General features: G+C 42.3%; 1 protein-coding gene across 1 annotated transcript in view; it reads right to left on the bottom strand.

Annotated features, from left to right (window-relative positions):
* The window catches only part of DOCK11 (dedicator of cytokinesis 11), a 199,041-nt gene that overhangs the window by 120,332 nt on the left and 59,727 nt on the right, over window positions 1-18,982 (bottom strand). The window contains 6 exon segments of the mRNA XM_021080484.1: window positions 955-1,167; window positions 2,408-2,548; window positions 6,500-6,583; window positions 8,094-8,173; window positions 8,569-8,746; window positions 12,274-12,408. Coding sequence (XP_020936143.1) covers window positions 955-1,167; window positions 2,408-2,548; window positions 6,500-6,583; window positions 8,094-8,173; window positions 8,569-8,746; window positions 12,274-12,408 — 831 coding nt within the window.

Genomic DNA, 18,982 nt, shown 5'->3' with positions numbered 1-18,982 from the left:
TGGAGGTTCCCAGGCTAGGGGTTGACTCGGAGCTACAGCTGCCGGCCTACACCAGAGGCACAGCAAAGCCAGATCCGAGCAGCGTCTGTGACCTATGCCACAGCTGAAGGCAACGCCGGATCCTTAACCCACTGAGCGAGGCCAGAGATCGAACCCGAAACCTCATGGTTCCTGGTCGGATTCGTTTCTGCTGCGCCACAATGGGAACTCCGGAACGATGTTTTTCTTGGGGGTAAAATAAATCTCCTTACATGTGAGCCGCTTTGCTGTGCCTCTTCCCACTTTAATTTGATGCCACACTCTAGTGTCAGGTGCAAAAGTCAAGAAGGCAAACCATCAATTCAGCTCTGCCTAATCTCCAACAGCCTCCAGTCTGGTCAGAGGTCAAAAGGCCATCCCTGGGAACCCTTCGGCTCCTTGTAAAGGGGATTCTTTGCATCAGATAGGGCAGAAGAGCGGAACTTTACAGCTGTGACACAGGCAGTTCCCTCCCATTGCTTTTCAACCAGAACTCCTTGTCTAAAGAGCCTAAATTTAGGCTCCATTAAAACTACCTACTCAGAATGGGAACAAGAGTTCGGGACGGAAGGTTACTGCAGGGTCAACTTTTTCTTCAAAGAAACAAGCCTTTCAAGTACTTACTGCCTTGCTCAAAAGTATGCGCATGGACGAGGGGTGTGTTTGTGTCCGCTGCTTTCTGTCTCACCAAATATTTCCTTTTGAGATTCACATCACGGTCCCACTGAAAATGTCACTTCACCAACCTATTACGAGCATATGGGCTGGTTTCCTTTCTTGCCCCTCCAATGTCAGTCACCAGAAAAACATCTATACCCAGACCCTACAAGAGACCGAATGCCCGTGGAAACCCAGGCCCGAAACGATGAAATAACCCAAGGGTGTTTCTCTTTCTTCTTCTGAATGTGCTCCCAAGGCTAAAAGATCATTCCTCACCTGCTTTATGTAGCGTAACTGAGATTCAGCAATTCCATGAATAAAAGACTCCGGCGAAGAGCCTCTTGGGTTTCCATCACTGGCCAGCTGGGTTGAAGGGCCCCACAGCATCTCACGGACAGATGGAGGGTTGAGGTCTACGTGGAAGTCAGCGGAAATCTTACAATTGTTCTTTACATCAAATAAGGCGAGATTGATAAAAAAAGGTTCAACCTGGGAATGAAAAACCATTACATTTTGGGGCGGGAGGAGAGACACACATTACAAAGTAATTTTGTTTGAATTCCTCAAGTTTCTGTGATTACCGTTCCCTTCTGAGTTCAACGTTTAGCTGAACGTGCATTATGGCTCATTTGCATATACGAAAGAGCATTCTCAGTAACAGACTCCCACATTTTAACTTTTGTCAGGTGCAAATAATTTCACGAGTTATATGTTTCTATCAAGGATGAGCAAAAATCAGAAGCCGCACTGAAAGACCATCAATTGTTCCATGCATAAACTGTAATTCTCCTTAGGCTTACTGAAATTACCTAAAAATAATGCCGGGATTACCGAGTAGAAATAAATCATCCTTTTTGCTGTGTTACAGCTTAGTGGATTACACATTTCATAAGAGCTAATATCAGTCAACATCAAATTACTTGACAAAAGCTTTGCCCCATCAGCAGTTTTGGAAGACATGATTCCTCTCTACAGATGGCATCTGAAAGCTGGTCACAAAGAGAAATTTCGTGCCAGATGGCATAAAGATTAACCCTTTACACACAGAAAAGTCTGCTAATGCATCTCAGCTACTTTGTAAGGGAATAAATCATCATTGTGGATATTGTTCAAAGATAAACTAGAACCGAAAAAAAAAAAAGATGACTATAAAATGCAGCCTCTTTGGCGATTTTACATTCACAGATTAGTGTCTTCCTGAGCAACTCAAATGATCCGTGACAGCTAATAATTAGAAGACAATGAATTCGGTCTATGAGAACAGTGAGTGAGGCTACCTGACTGCACGGCACCTGTGTTCCTCCATGGCTATGAGTCAATTTCACGGCAGTCATATTGTCTGGTAGAATTTACAAATTTGAGGATTTTCCAGGTTCTGGGAACATGTCCCTCTTGAACATCAAGAGCCTACCTATTCTATCTGCTACTTTCAATAGGTAAGACTTTCGTGAACCCTCTCGAGATGAAAACATATTCCTATTCTGGCAAAAGAAAGCCATGTATGAAATTCTTTCATGTCAAATTTATCATAACACATAGCAATAGAATCTTTATCCAGTAATTCGGTTCTTAGGAGAAAGAAAGAAAAGAAAGAAAGAAAGAGAGAGAGAGGGAGGGAGGGAGGAAGGGAGGGGGGAAGGAAGGAAGGAGGGAAGGAAGGAGGAAAGAAAGAAAGATAGTTTCCTTACTGCACTGGTGTAAGGGAGGTAGAAGGAAAATTCATACATACATTTGTGGGTGGTCCTTTTGCATTGTCTCCAACTTGACCCAAGATATTGAAAGTTAAATCATGGCAATTTACCAGGAAACGTTTATTGCACTTTTCCTCAAATGGCTTTATGTCAGGTTCAATTCCTGAAAAGTCCAACCTCTACAAAATAGATCATATGAATCATTTCCCTCCCAAAACAGAATTCAAGCAAATATAGATCTATAAAGTAAAAATTGCAGAATCCAACAGTTCTCTATTATTCATTTGAACTCTTTATTCTTTCATTCAACAAGCCTTTGTAGAGCTCGTACACTCAGGTTCAAAGGGTGACAAAGAGAAATCCCTACCTCAACCCCACCCCGCCCTGTGACCTCACCTCCTACCACTCTAGCCTCCCCGAAACCTCTGTTCCAGCCCCACTGGCCTCCTTGGTTATTTCTCCAGCACACCAAGTACATTGCCACCTCAGGGCCTTTGCACTTGCTGTTCTGTCCAGAACCCTCCTCCCCCAAGAGAGATCCATGGCTTACTCCTCCATTTCATTCAAGTCTCCAATCCATCGGCATTACAGAGAGAGCTTCCATAATTCCCTATATAAAACTCTATGCTCTCTAACAGTCTATATATACTCCCTTTCCTTAATTTAGTTTTCTAATATTATTTTAAATATTTACTGGGTTGTTTATTGTTTGTCTTCCCCACAAAATATTATGTTCCAGGATAGGAGAAATTCTGTTTCCTTTATAAGCTGTGCAGGAGACAAATTTGACATGAATGGACATGGGAGGCAAGAATAATAACACAATGGCCTCTAACTTGGAAGATTCAGTAGACTGTGATGCTATAAACTTAGCTGTGAAAGAAAGATGAATAGACATGGGGGAAGGGGCGAGTAGGAATGATGAGTTCAGTCTGGGATGCACGGAGTTTGAGGTGATGCAAAAGTGGTTGGAAAAAGAGGGGCCATGTGGGGTTAGAGATCTGGACTGGCAATCTGTGGCAACGAGGGTGAGGAGGACAAAGTTGGAACCCTGGGGACCACCTACATTGCAATGATGAACCAAGGGAGAGGCGTGTGCTCAGGAAACTGAAAAGCATTGAGTCCAGCTTCTAACAGAGCTGGGGGATGAGCCCTGGCTGCCACAGACATATATTTTTTAAAATTATTGGTATTTATTTTTATTTTATTTTATTTTATTTTGGTCTTTCTGTCTTTTTAGGGCCTCACCCCCGGCATATGGAGGTTCCCAGGCTAGGGGTCCAGTTGGAGCTGTAGCCACCGTCCTACACCACAGCCACAGCAATTCCAGATCAGAGCCGCGTCTGTGACCTACACCCCAGCTCACGGCAATGCCAGATCTTTAACCCACTGAGAGAGGCCAGGGATCGAACCTGCATCCTCATGGATGCTCGTCGGGTTTGTTGACCACTGAGACACGACGGGAACTCCAATTACTGGTATTTTAAAATAAAGTTTAAAAAAAAAGATATTAGAGTCAAGGAATTCCTCTCAGCAGGGGAGAAATCTGCCCCCCCCCCCAAGAAACTCAAAGAATCCTCCTCCTCAGACCACACAACTCAGGCAATCTGAGTTCATCTGTTCATTCTGATGGTCCAAACATTCTGTTCACAATCGGGTGCAAAAGGATAGCCTGTGAGACGACATACTATACTTTCGGGAAGACCAGAGACAGGGTAGGAGGGAAATGACTGGATGAATCTGAGCAGAATATCCTGCCAATATGGAAAAGTCAAGCCAAGAAACACAGGAATTTTTCTCAATTGCTTAAGTCGTTCAAGCCAAAACAGGTATTGTGCCTGAAGAGTCTTGGATAATTATAGCTGTTCTGACCTTGCCTGCATCACTGACAAAATTCTCCTTAAAGGGGCTTAAAGTATAATATCCGTACCTGAAAGCACCATTTTTCCCCCAGAGCCTATTTATCTCCAAATGAGTGGGACTAGACAGCTCCCTCTTGAACACTTATCTGGCTGTGGAGCCAGCGGAGGCACGTCATTGCCATGGAGATCAATTCTAATTTCCGCTCGTTTATCTGCTCTCCCTTCTATCTTGCTCAGACAGTGGAATGTGGAGAGAAAGTGGACCAAACCACCCCAGCCCCCAGCTCCTTTTCCTTCTGAGGCCCACGAGTACCAACGTTGGGACATATGGGACGTGTCCCCAGTAGTTCAAAGTCAGAGCCATCCCCTCCAGTCGGTGTTTCTTTATTCTGTAAGGTCAGTGGCAGAAAACATGTCTCTAGACATTGAACGGTGGCCAAGAGAGAAGGCTGATAGGACAGGGTGACACTGCCTTAGAAAGGGACTCGACACAAAAAAACAGGGACGTCGGTGTGGCACGCCTGCCTTCTAGAATTGACAATAGATTCAATTTGGGGTCAAAGCTGCTTTGCAACTGTGGCCTTGTCTCTCCCTGTAGCGCACTGATAAACAACTCAAATATAACATCAGTTCAGTTCCATGACCACAAGAACACAACACCACAGATTTTTTAAAGACGCTGGATTAAGTTCCAACCACAGTCAATTGGCTTCTTTGTATACAATCAAAGAGTCTGACATGTCCAATTAGAGCCCAATCATGATGGGGGGGGGGGGAATCAAAGTCAGACGTGCTTGGAATGAGTAAATTTCTGAAAGAATATCTGAGAACTGACATTCCCAAAGCCTGCTATACTTTTTCTTTTAAAATCATACAACTTACACAAATAATATAATAGTGCTATGGGGGAAAAAAGAGAGATGAAACATTTAAAACAAATTTTCCCCAGATAATGTTATTTTCTCGTGGGATTTTTACTAAGGGAAAATTTCTGCATTACTTATTTACTTTTTCCATCGCAAACTAAAAAACTTTTAGTTATGAAACCACAGGAAGCAAAAAGAAACAAAAAAATCAGTCTGAAATTATTTTATATTTTATTGATACGTTCTCACTGAGAAAACACTCATAATGGATACTTTTCTATTTCAAGAAAAAAAAATCCCATGGATTTTAATTAGAAATTAAAATGTAGAAAAAGTGGGGGAAAAAAACTCGCCTTCCTTCACATAATTTTATTTTCTTGTGAAAAAATGTTTGTAGGCAGTTCTGTTCGTGGCTCAGTGGTTAACAAACTGACTAGGATCCATGAGGTTGTGGGTTCGATCCCTGGCCTGGCTCAGTGGGTTGGGGAATTCGGCATTGCCGTGAGCTGTGGTGTAGGTCGCAGACACGGCTGGGATCCTGCGTTGCTGTGGCTGTGGTGTCGGCCGGCAGCTGTAGTTCCCATTGGACCCCTAGCCTGGGAACCTCCATATGCCACAAGTACAACCCTAAAAAAAATTTTTTTTAAAAAGCCAAAAAAATGTTTGTAATCCTTTTATATACTATAGAATTTTGTCATTTAAACAAATCAGCCATTTAATTAGAAAATATCATGGAATCAAATGTTAACTGCATATATATTTTAGTAGAAGAAATGCTTCACTCTCACAAAAGAGGTTAAAATACACATCTGCACATAAACCTGTACTTCCCCGCTCTCTATCCATCTAACGGGGGATTAACTGAGACACGAAAATTATCCCATTTCTACCAGCCCACATCGAAAGTGGAATATAAGTCATGTGTCTCAGATGACGTGGTGTTCCTTTTATTGCAGGTGTTCACTGCTGCTGGATCACAACTGTATTTAACGGGTTAACAGCACTGAAACCGTCATTAAAGATTCTTTACTTCATCCACTGCAGGGAGTGAGATGAAGTGAAAAGAGAGGAAATATATATATAGAAAATATCATGTAAATATATGTAAATATATATATATATATTATATATATGTAAATATATGTAAATATATATTAATACATATATTAAAATATATATATATTAAAATATATATATTCGGGCCCAAATTATTTGTAAATATGCCAGTCCTCTTGAGGAAAGTTAGTTGTTAAGCTACCTGTTCAAAGCAAGCAAGACAAATACAAAGCCATAGATATATATACCCAGTAGTGCAAACATCAGTGATTTCGCCAACTCAGACACTTGTTTACCCAAATAAGCAATAATTCCAGGATTATTGAAAGAAATTTATCCTTAATACCTGAACTTCCGAATCAAAAGAAAAGAGATTCTGTCTTCCATCTCCTCTACTGAGTTTGTTCAGCTGTTCGGTTTCTCTTCCATACTAAAATTAGACAAATAGACACACGCATACTGAACATTATTTCATGTGCTTCAAAACCGTATTCAATACCATTTAAATATCTAGTTTATGTGAAACTAGCAATCTGACACAGCTATTTCCAAATACTTAAGATGGTTCCAGAATGCTCGCTGGGCAGTCACTGTCACCCATAATAGGCCATAGATCAGGTTCTTATACTTTCCATGTGCTTTTTAGAACACCAAGAATATTTTTTAACCCATACACCAAAAAAGAAATATAAGAGACTCTGGATGTAAAAGAGAATTGACAAGAGAGAAAACACTATCTTTTATGTGTCCGTGGAGCCAGCCATGGAGTATTACATACAATTCTGACCCCATCACTTTAGGAAAAACATAATGGGATGAACAGTCCCGAATGACAAAGATTCCGGGGGCGGGGGGGGGATGTTAAAATTTACAGGGGATCATGAGTGTGTTCCTAAATCTTGGAAAACAGCTTTGAAGCTTAAGAGAATGATAAATTTAAGATAGAAAAAAAAGTGACTTCTAAACTGGCATGACTTAATACTTCGGGAATAAAGTAAAAATATAAAGGATTTTGGCAAAGATTTAAATGAAGAAATGGGTCATAATCTTCTAATCTATTACAGTACAGAGACCGCAGAGGAAAATCGGTAACTCTTTAAGCTGGGTGTGATAGTCTCCTCTACACTTTCAAAACTGGCTCACGTCAAACACCAAAGAGCAAAGTCAGTAACATAAACGATGTCTGTGAACCAAAAGCTTTATCTGATGAAATTATCATGGACACACACATAGGCATTCACAAACAGAGAGGATATGACTTTCATATGAAATTAAGATAAACAAATCACTAGACTGAATATCATGTTCAATCTGCAGCAATACCCTTGAATGAAGAATATTTATGTTATGAAGGACATAGAGTAATTAAACAAAATAAGAAGTAGTAGATAAAATTAAAGTCACAAAAATCTAGACGTACCTCTTGGCATCCCAGAAAAAATAAATAAATAATACGATTTTCCAAACTGTTACCTGGTAGGTACCTATAGGTCCAACTTTAGAAGTGTAACTTTTCTTTAACAATCTCTACCTGTTTCACGCATTTGCTGTGGGTTTTTTGTTTGTTTGTTTGTTTTTTGTCTTTTGTCATTTTAGGGCCGCACCCGAGGCATATGGAGGTTCCCAGGCTAGGGGTCAAATCAGAGCTGTAGCCGCAGGCCTACACCACAGCCCCAGCATCGCAGGATCCGAGCTGCGTCTTCGACCTACACCACAGCTCATGGTAACACTCGATCCTCAACCCACTGGGCGAGGCCAGGGATCGAACCCGCATCCTCATGGATACTAGTCGGGTTCATTAACCACTGAGCGAGGACGGGAACTCCTGCCGGGGTTTTTAACTTAGAAATGACATTGCCAAATGGAATCCAGCATTAAAACTTTAATAGCTCATCCTGTATTGTCTCAGCTGAAGGCAAGTTGCCATAAGAAAGATGTACCTTCATCAGTTCCGGATGCATGCTCCTTTCCAAACTGGCCATGATGTTCTCGGCTTTTCCTTGGCTGCTAGTTTCATCATCTGCAAATTCATTAAAAGCAGATGTTCCAAACCATGCAGACCATTACTAATCACCTAGGAGAAATATACTAACTATCTCTTCCACCCCAAACGCTCCTACTAGATTTATTGCAAAGAATTTTGATCATGAAAGCATAGGGAAAACATTAATGGACTTTTGAAAATCTGCCATGAATTCTCTATCTGTTTTAGTCTGGTTATATTTCATGGGTCAGAGCCCGTGTAGCATCAACTCTTTAAAAAAAAAAAAATCTATCAACCTCCATAGTCACTTTTAATGAAGAAGCAGGTCAACTTTCAAGATTAAGAGTTCTTTATTCACCCTACACAAAGGACAGTCTCATGGAGTAAAGACAAGGGCTTTACCTCCATAATGAATCATTAAAAATTCTGACCTTGTGCTGTTTCTACCGTCTCCTTTTTCTCTTGCACTAAACTGTCGGTATTGATCTGAATAATCTTTTTCAAAGTTATCAACCATTCCTCCATTTCCTGCTCAGTTTCAGCAGCCAGATAATGGCTATACTTATCTAACATCTTGAGTTCAAAAGCATGACGGCGCATTTTGGGGCACTGGAAGAAAAAAAAAAGTGTTCCGTTAGTTTGGCTACCCTTTTAATATTAGATTTCATTCGTTTATTTATTTTTACCTCAGCTCAGCACATACACACGTCAATACTTTCATGAAAGAACTGCTTCTTTCGACAAGGTATAGAAACTCCGAGACGATGAATGACCATGTCAAACATATCTTGTGCGTTCCCCTCAGTAGTGAGCACGGCATGTGTGCACAAAGTTGGCATGAGATACTACACATTGAGTGAATATTATCATTTAAAGCCTTCTGACATCCTCCACATTTAGATCATCAAACGGCCACCATAAAAATAAGCAAATGTTTTACTATTTCCACCCTGCCCAAAGTTTTTCTGGCCTCTGTACAGATCTTCAAAATCAGCCCTTAAAAACAAGCTTCCATGTGTGACCTGAAATCAATCTGGTACTTGCTTTAGATCACACCATAGAATGCAATCTTGGAGTTCCCGTCGTGGCTCAGTGGTTAACAAATCCAACTAGGAACCATGAGGTTGTGGGTTCGATCCCTGGTCTTTCTCAGTGGGTTAAGGATCCAGCGTTGCCATGAGCTGTGGTGTAGGTTGCAGATGCAGCTCGGATCCCACATTGCTGTGGCTCTGGCGTAGGCCAGTGGCTACAGCTCCGATTCGACCCCTAGCCTGGGAACCTCCATATGCCGCAGGAGTGGCTCAAGAAAAGGCAAGACAAAAAAAAAAAAAAAAAAAAGAATGCACTCTTGCTCTCTGATTCACTTGACCATGCATGACATGAAATGCATCACCGTAGCAGAAAAGAAGACTGTAGCTGGGTCACATTAAATCCTGGCCCTCAATACGCATGATGGAAATGGCCAAAGACCAGCACCCAAGGAAAATAAAAGCCTCCTCCTTTCCTCAAACAGGATGACACCTTCTTTTATAGAACCACCTTCTCTGTCAGGCTAAAGAACTGACACACGCTCCCCCTTCTCCCAAAGACCTCAGGCACAGGAATCAATAATTGTGCGCTGCATGGTCATTATTCAAGAAGGAACCAATAAAGTTCCTCCTTCTCATCTTCAAAGTATAGTAAAGGATGAAATTAAACTGCTGTAGCAAGTCATAAAGATTTATATATTCGAAAATATTTGGGAGGGGGCGAATCATAAATAGAAAGGGAGAGCAAAGCTTGGGAGCACCATAAAGGAAGGTCAATCCAGACTAGACTAATGGAGAAAATCTGGAAAATGTATGTGCCTTCGTCCTTCCTGTACGATAAGAAAGCTGTCTTGCATGCATGTGCCTGTGTGCTTGTGTATGTGTGTTAAGGAAGGCAACGTCTATTCACATAGATCTTTATGTTTTGTGTATTTTACAATTTAAAGTGTTTTTCTGTTTGCTCCTCAGGACAACCTCATTGAGAGTAAACGGATATTGTTTCCTTACATTTTTTTTTGGGCCGCACCCACGGCCTATGGAAGTTCCCAGGTGAGGGGTCGAATCAGAGCTACAGCTGCCAACCTACACCACAGCTGCGCCAAAGACAGATCCTTAACCCGCTGAGCGAGGCCAGCGATCGAACCCGCATCCTCACAGAGACAATGTCAGGTTCTCCACCCGTTCCGAGCCACAACAAGAACTCCTGAGTAGATGCTATTAGTCCCACTTTACGGTTTTGAAATTTAAGATTCAAGTGGGTTGAAGGTATTGAACCGACATCATTGCCTGCCTCCCAAATCAACGTAGTGATCCTGTGATCCTTCTGGTCAACCATGCCACCCTGGCTTTGCAGTAATGGCTCCTGTCTCTTGGTTGGTCAACTTGCTATTGAATCATCTCTCTGCCCTTGGCTTCTCACCCCACCCATGTTAACCCCAACGTCCATGCCCCCTCAGTAACTCAAATCAGCAAACATTTGTTAAGGCCCCTATTGTGTTCAATTCTACTCATTATTAAGAGGGACCCAGACATGAATATGACATGGTCTCTGTAATCCAAAAGGGAGTGTACAGAACTAGTGACAAATGAGCATATGACTGATTGAGAAAAAAGCACAGAGGTAGCACAGGGGAGGCAGAGCTTAATTCCACTTGCTGAGCATTAGAGTGAGGAAGGAAACAGGAAACGCTTCACGGTAGAAGTGTCATTTGAGCCAAGCCTTAAAAGATAAGATTCAGGAGTTCCCACTGTGGCACAATGGGATCGGTGGCATCTCTGCAGTGCCAGGACGCAGGTTCAATCCCTGGCCCTGGGGCTGTGGGTTAAAGGCTCCAGCACTGCAGCATAGGTCACAGCCGAAAATCGGATCTGAACTCCATATGCTGCAGGGCAGCCAAAAAAGAAAGCAAAAATGGAGTTCCCGTCGTGGTGCAGTGGTTAACGAATCTGACTAGGAACCATGAGGTTGGGGGTTCGATCCCTGGCCTTGCTCAGTGGGTTAAGGATCCGGCCTTGCCATGAGCTGTGGTGTAGGTCGCAGATTCGGCTCGGATCCCGAGTTGCTGTGGCTCTGGTGGAGGCCGGTGGCTACAGCTCGGATTAGACCCCTAGCCTGGGAACTCCAGGAGCGGCCCTAGAAAAGGCAAAAAGACAAAAAAAAAAAAAAAAAAAAAGACAGAAAACAAACAAAAAGATAAGATTCAGACAAGGACAGAAGGGGAAGTATATGCCAAGCAGAGAAACAAATGTAAGAAAGGGACACACATGTGAAACTCTGGGGAGTGCGTCGCCTGGTGTGTCTAGAGCACAGAGTATATAAGGGATGCTGGGGGCAGGGGCGGGGGAGAGGGACGACACGACGTTAGGAAGTAGAATAAGGTCACATCACGCCTTGACCTGCAATGCCCTGGTGGGAGCTTCCGAGTTCACTCTGCAAGTCAGTAAGTCAAGAGCCAAAAGGTTTTGTTTTTGTTTTTTGCTTTTTAGGGCCACACCCGTGTCATATGGATGTTCCCAGGCTAGAGGTTGAATAGGAGCTACAGCCAACAGCCTATGCCAGAGCCACAGCAACTCGGGATCCGAGCCGAATCTGCGACCTACACCACAGCTCACGGCAAGGCTGGATCCTTAACCCACTGAGCGGGGCCAGCGATCAAACCTGCAACCTCATAGTTCCTAGTCGGATTCGTTTCCACTGCGCCACAACAGGAACTCCCAAGAGCCAAAAGATTTTGAACAGCCAAGTGAAGGACCCCATCTGTGTTTCATGAAGACGGGGTAGAGCAGGACAGACAACACATCAGAAAGGCAGGAAGGCAAGAGTCTAGGCAAGAGAATAAAAGGGAGAACTGGAAGAAGACAGTGAGAATGGAAGAAGGTAAGAGATGCAAGAGGCACTCTGGAGCCAGACTCCAAAGGACTGGGTAAACACTTGAATATTGGCACAGAGGGTGAGTGGGAACACTGAAGAGGATTTCGAGTTTCTAGTATGAATATTTTGGTGGATGGAGATGCCATTGACCAAGGCGGGAAAATGCTGAGGTTCTTAATAGTTGATCAATGACCCACTTCAAGAAAGAGAAAGAAAGATTACCTCCACAGCCCTACCTGAACCACATCAATGCAGGCGTCCAAGTAGATGCAACCTTTAGATTCTTTTGAATTTTTCTCATCTTTGTAGGAATTGAGAATATATGAACCATCAGGGAGCTGAGTTAAGTAAAAATACCGCCTCTTGAATACCTATAAGGGGGGAAAACCAACAATGATACACAGTCGTTACATTGCATTGGAACAAAAAACCCTGAAGGGCTTGCCACAGGCATTCATTATATTCTGACACTCGTCAGACAACTTGAAGAAGTCATAAGGAATTACCATTATCTTCATTGTTTTAAGATGAAAAGCTTGGGAGTTCCTGTAGTGGCTCAGTGGTTAAGGAACCTGACCAATAACCATGAGGTTGCGGGTTCGATCCCTGGCCTCGCTCAGTGGGTTAAGGATCCGATGTTGCTGTGAGCTATGGTGTAGGTCACAGACACGGCTCGAATCCCACGTTGCTGTGCTGCGGTGTAGGCTGGCAGCTGTCGCTTGCATTGGACCCCTAGCCTGGGAACCTCCATATGCCGTGGGTGCGGCCCTGATTTCTGTATCTAAATCACTAATCATTTCCCTACAGCATCCTCAACCTATTTAATTGCAAACCACGACTGGATTCTTACAATTTCATTCCCATCACCACAAATCCAAGTACGCATACACACACACACACACACACACACACACACACACACTCACCCCTCTACCAAATATTTACATATCGCCTCACTCACGCTGTGCCAGCGTCCCCACTTTTGAGAATCTAGCTTATAATGCACTCACAGGGAAAACACTGACAGCCATTATTTGCCCCCAGTTGCTGTTTAGTGTCCTATATGCTGAGATTTGAGTCAAAAGGCCCAATGGGATTGTGCCATTCGCTTGTAATTAGCGATTCGTAACAGTTAAGGGGTAGCCTGTTGTTACAACTCACAGTGAAACCCACAGGAATGGGGAAAAGGAGGGAGAAAGCCTGATTCATTTATCCTGACCCTCTACTCTCCCTCTAAAAAGTCTTGGACCTGATGGAGGAATTGGAAAAAGGGGATTCAGAGCTCTCTGAGAAATCTATGCTTCTTTCAGTAAGCCACAGACTGCCAGCTGTCTCCAGGACTTGTTACAGAAAAATTCTCCAGGATAAGAGATCTAAAACCATTTCAGGGTGGGAATGGGAAGAGAGACAAGGAAAGAGCCTCTTGGTGACAATACTGAAGAAATGCATTCCTCTGCCATTTTGTTTTCCTTGCAGAAGTTGGCTTTGAGATGGAAGCTTGCCATTTCCAATCACTCCTCTGATTATTCAGTATGATCTCTGAGTATTTTAAGAACTTTCATTATAGAAAGAGCATTATTTGGCAAGAACATTCTTGAAAACTATTTAACTTCTGGCAAAGTATCTAAAATATCAACAATTTCTTTCCCCACAGCATGAGTAAGCAAAATATAGAAATGGGTTAAGGGACATTTCTTTTTAGGAAAACTAGTAAAAAGAAATCATATGCTTATAGTTATTTTGGACTCGTTCAAACAACACTGATTTCAGAATGAATAACAAAAATATTGGAGTTCCCATCGTGGCTCAGCGGAAACGAATCCAACTATGCATGACGATGTGGGTTCGATCCCTGGCCTCGCTCAGTGGGTTAAGGATCTGGTGTTGCCATGAGCTGTGGTGTAGGTCACAGACACGGCTCGGATCCCACGTTGCTGTGGCTGTGGTGTAGGCCAGCAGCTGTAGCTCTGATTCAACCCTTAGCTTAGGAACTTCCATGTGCTGCAAGTACAGCCCTAAAAAAGAGCAAAAACAAAAAATGACAACAAAAAACAGTATGATGTCTACTCTACCAGGTTAGACTGGAAAGGTTAGGTTATCATTTCAGGGAGACCATGTATGGGTTAGACAGTATCAACTGAAAGAAATCCAAGCAGAAAAGGCCACTGTGAAATGGAAAGATATCTCATGCTCTTGAATTAGAAGAATTAATATTGTTAAAATGGCCATACTACCCAAAGCAATCTACAGATGTAATGCAACTGCTGTGAAATTACCCATGACATTTTTCACAGATCTAGAACAAATAATCCTAAAATTGATATGGAACCATGAAAACCCAAAATTGCCAAAACAATCCTGAGGAAAAATAGCAAAGCAAGAGTCTCTCAGACTTCATACAATACAAAAAGTTACAGTAATCAAAACGGCACAGTATTGGCACAAAAACAGACACGTGGCTCAGTGGAACAGAATAAAGAGTCCAGAAATAAACCAACAGACCTATGGTCAACTAATCGTCAACAAAGAAGGCAAGAACATAAAATAGGAAAAAGCCTCTTCAGCAAGGGATCTTGGGAAGGTTAGAGAGCAGCATGTAAATCAATTAAGTTAGACCACTCCCTCACACCATATACAAGATAAATTCAAAACGGCTAAAGGACTTAAACATAAGGCATGACACCATAAAACTCCCAGAAGAGATCATAGGCAAAACATTCTCGGACATAAATCGTACCAAGGTTTTCTTAGGTCAATCTCCCAAGGAAATAGAAATAGAAACAAAAATAAACAAATGGGACCTAATCAAACTTACAGGCTTTTGCACAGCAAAGGAAACCATAAACAAAACAAAAGGACAATCTACAGAATGGGAGAAAATATTTGCCAACTATGTGACCAGCAAGGGCTTAATTTCCAAAATACATAAACAGTTCATACAATTCAACCAAAAAAAAAAACCCACCAAACAACCCAATCAAAAAAGGGACAGAGCACCTAAACAGACATTTCTCCAAAGAGACATATATATGGCTAATAGGCACATGAAAAGATGCTCAATAGTTAGCAATAATAATATTGCTACTTATTAGAGAAACACAAATCAAAACTACAGTGAGGTACCACCTCACACCAGTGAGAATAGCCATTATTAAAAAGTCTACAAATAACAACTGTTGGAGGAGGCGTGGAGTAAGGGGAACCCTCCTACACTGTTGCTGGCAATGTAAGTTGGTGTAGCCACTACGGAAATTAGCATGGAGTTTCCTCAGAAAACTAAAAATAGAATCACCATATGATCCAGCAATCCCACTCCTGGGCATATATCCAGACAAAACTATAATTCCAAAAGATACATGCACCCCCTACATTCATGGCAGCACTATTCACAACAGCCAAGACATAGAAACAACCTAAATGTCCACCAACAGATGAATGGACTAAGAAGATGTGGTGCCTATACACAATGGAATACTACTCAGCCATAAAAAGAATGAAATCATGCCATTTGCAACGACATGGATGCAACTAGAGACTCTCATACTAAGTGAGGTCAGTCAGACAAAGAAAGACAAATAGCTTATGATTTCACTTATTTGTGGGATCTCAAATATGATGCAAACAAACCTATCTTTGAAACAAAAACAGATTCATGGACAAGGAAAACAGACTTGTGGTTGCCAAAAGGAGGGGGTTGGGAGAGGGATGGAATGGGAGGTTGAAGTTAGCAGATGTAAACTATTGTATATAGAACGCATAAACAACAAGGTCCTACTGACAGCACAGGGGACTATATTCAATATCCTATGACAAACCATAATGGAAAAGAATATGAAAAAAATGTGTACCTACATATAAATGAATCACTTGCTATACAGAAGAAATTAACACACTATAAATCAACTATACTTCAATAAAAAAGAAAATACCACTTTGTTATCCAATGCAAATCAAATAAATATTACTGCATTGGGATACAAAGGTACAGAAAGAGTGTGTGTGTGTGTGTGTGTGTGGTGTGTGTGTGAGAGAGAGAGAGAGAGAGAGAGATCTCATTTCACCCACATTTACATTTACAGGAACTATAATTGAAGAAATCTAGATTCATATACAAGGAAAATGTTCATTATAATGGTATTATATATATGTTTGATTACATTTATGACAATAGTTCACATCTGTTATTAAGTTGATGGAACAAGAAGACCTAAAATGATATATATAAGGGTGATTTCAAATGGAAAAAAAAAACTTTTTAAAAGTTAATTATGTATAACAAAAGTTAAAATACATTTTCCAGGCAAAAATTAACATTAAAAATTACAACCAGATTAGAATCTGAAGTATGATCAAATCTAAAACTCAAAGTTCATAGATTCAGTGGTACAGTCTATAGAAGCCACTGGCAGAGTCCTGAGCCAGCAACAGAGGAAGGGAAAATTCAGAGCAAAACATTTGTGGCACTGAGTCAAATTATAGGCTGCAACATTTTCTTCATGCACAGCTGCCTCACCAAGCAAAGATGTTTCGTGGCTGCCGCCACTTCCAGTGTTAGTAAATCGCATCATTACAATAGAGACGGAAAGAGATCTGAAATTACTGTAAATCACTTCCTGTAACATTGCAATTATGTCTCAATGTGTCAACGAGGTAAGTAGCTTATGAATCTGGGGACACAGCTTGATTCCCACCCAGCACTCCTGTTCCCCAGCAGCGTACTTGTCCTCAAGACTCGGCTTCTCTCCATTTCCTCATTTGTAAAATGATGGGGATCCCACCAAATGATCGGTAAGATTCTTTTTTTTTTTCATGATCTATAAATAGTTTGACTGAAAACAAACAAACAACACAGCAGCCTTCCTAGCTGGGGGCCACATTCTCCATGCGATTTTCTATAGGCTAGAAGCACACAGTTTGTACAGTGAGGATTTTTTTTTTAATCTTTTTTTTTTTTTTAAGGGCCACACCCATGGCATATGGAAGTTCCCAGGCTAGGGGTCCAATTGGAGCTGCAGCTGCCAGCCTACACCACAGCCACGTGAGATCCAAGCTGTGTCTTCGGCCTACCCCACAGCGCACGGCAACGCCGGATCCTTAACCCACTGAGCAAGGCCAGGGATCGAACCCGCGTCCTCATGGATACTAGTCAAGTTTGTTACCGCCAAGCCACAGCGGGAACTCCAGGAAATTTTTTTTAAGAAGTCATTTCTACAGAAATCAGACTCTGCCCCAACAACAGATCTGTAAGATCTCTTCTCGTAACATTCCAATGATCTATGATGGATTGCGACTTCTGGAAAGTTTCCAAGGTGCCTTTCAAAGAAGAAAAGAGCATCCTAGAACTCTCATATGGAACCAAAAGGGAAATCAGAAACATGACTTCCCCATTATTTTTTAACGCTCCTATTTAAGGGTATAGGTCTACATTGCTTTTTCCATTTCAAAAAGAAGACACCTGTTAAAGTAATGACTATATAGAACAGTGGTGATTACTCAGTATCCTGCCTTTCACCTGAAGGCCTCAATTCCTTTGTAACTAACAGCTAACTCTTTTAATGCCACTGGAGGAGACGCATCATCACCCACTTTTTACCTAACAGCAAACAGAGAGACGCAAGAGCTCACTCAAGTTCACCCAGGCGGGTGGATGACAGAACTGGAATCAGAATCACAGGACAAGGACCAACAAAGAATGCCTCGCCCAAACCTTCCACTGGCTTCACCTCAAGGTTAAAATCAGACCCGAAATCCACCACATAGATGATGTGCCTGATCCGGCCTTGGATCACCTCTCGGACTTGATTTCTAGTTATGCTGCTCCAGTTTCACGGGTTTACCTGCTGTTCCTCAAACCAAAACGTCTCCTTCGGGCCTTTGCACTTTTGTCCCCTTGGCCTGGAAGCCCCCGCCCCCACATAGCCACAGGGTTTTTGAGGTCTCTGCTTGAACCCTACCTCCTCTGAGAGGCCTTCTATTACTACCTGCCTTCATGGCAGCCCCTTATGAAACCCTTTTTCATAGAATGATCACTATCCAAATATATCTTATTCACCTATTTTTTTTTTGTCTGCCTCTTTTAAACTGTTAAGATCCATGTCTCACCCACTGCTGTATCCGCAGTCCCTATAACAGCGCCTGGAACGCAATAAAATTTTGCAAAATGAATGAGGAGTGAATGAATAATTCATCCTCCAGTGCAGACTCTCCAGTGGTTCCATCCACTAGAAGGCTGTTTCCCTGTAATGCCCATATTCTTCTTCCTCATCATCATCTTTATTATTTTTCCTAGATGGTGACCATAGCTGAAAATTCCCCACCTTCCTCAGTGAGAAGCATGGACTCTGATGAGTGACCCATGCAGGCCAGCCAGAGGAATCAAACGGAGAGTCAACCGAAGGAGATAATTTTCTGCCATCGGGTCTTGCCAAGTCTCCTGAAGGCCCTGAGCTGTCTGGATGACAACCTTTTGAACATTTACCATATGACCCTTTCTGGAGCAGAAACAAAGGCCTTTTTATCCTTTTTTTTTGTTTGGTTTTTTTTTTTTTTTGTCTTTCTGCCATTTCTTGGGCCGCTCCCATGGCATATGGGATGTTCCCAGGCTAGGGGTCTAATCAGAGCTGTAGCTGCCGGCCTACGCCAGAGCCACAGCAACGCGGGATCCGAGCCGCGTCTGCAACCTACACCACAGCTCACGGCAATGCCGGATCGTCAACCCACGGAGCAAGGGCAGGGACCGAACCCGCAACCTCATGGTTCCTAGTCGGATTCGTTAACCACTGCGCCACGACGGGAACTCCAGAAACAAAGGCCTTTTGTCACTCGGGGGAATCAGTGATGGAAGGCAGGAAAGTGTGAGCACCCAGCATCCTCAAATGAGGAGAGCCTTGGAGGATTTTTATATAATAAATCTCAAGGATGTTTACCTAGGTGTGATACCTAGAG

Source organism: Sus scrofa, chromosome X, assembly GCF_000003025.6.
Source record: "Sus scrofa isolate TJ Tabasco breed Duroc chromosome X, Sscrofa11.1, whole genome shotgun sequence".
NCBI lineage: Eukaryota > Metazoa > Chordata > Mammalia > Artiodactyla > Suidae > Sus > Sus scrofa.
This window is presented reverse-complemented; position numbering and strand designations above follow the sequence as displayed.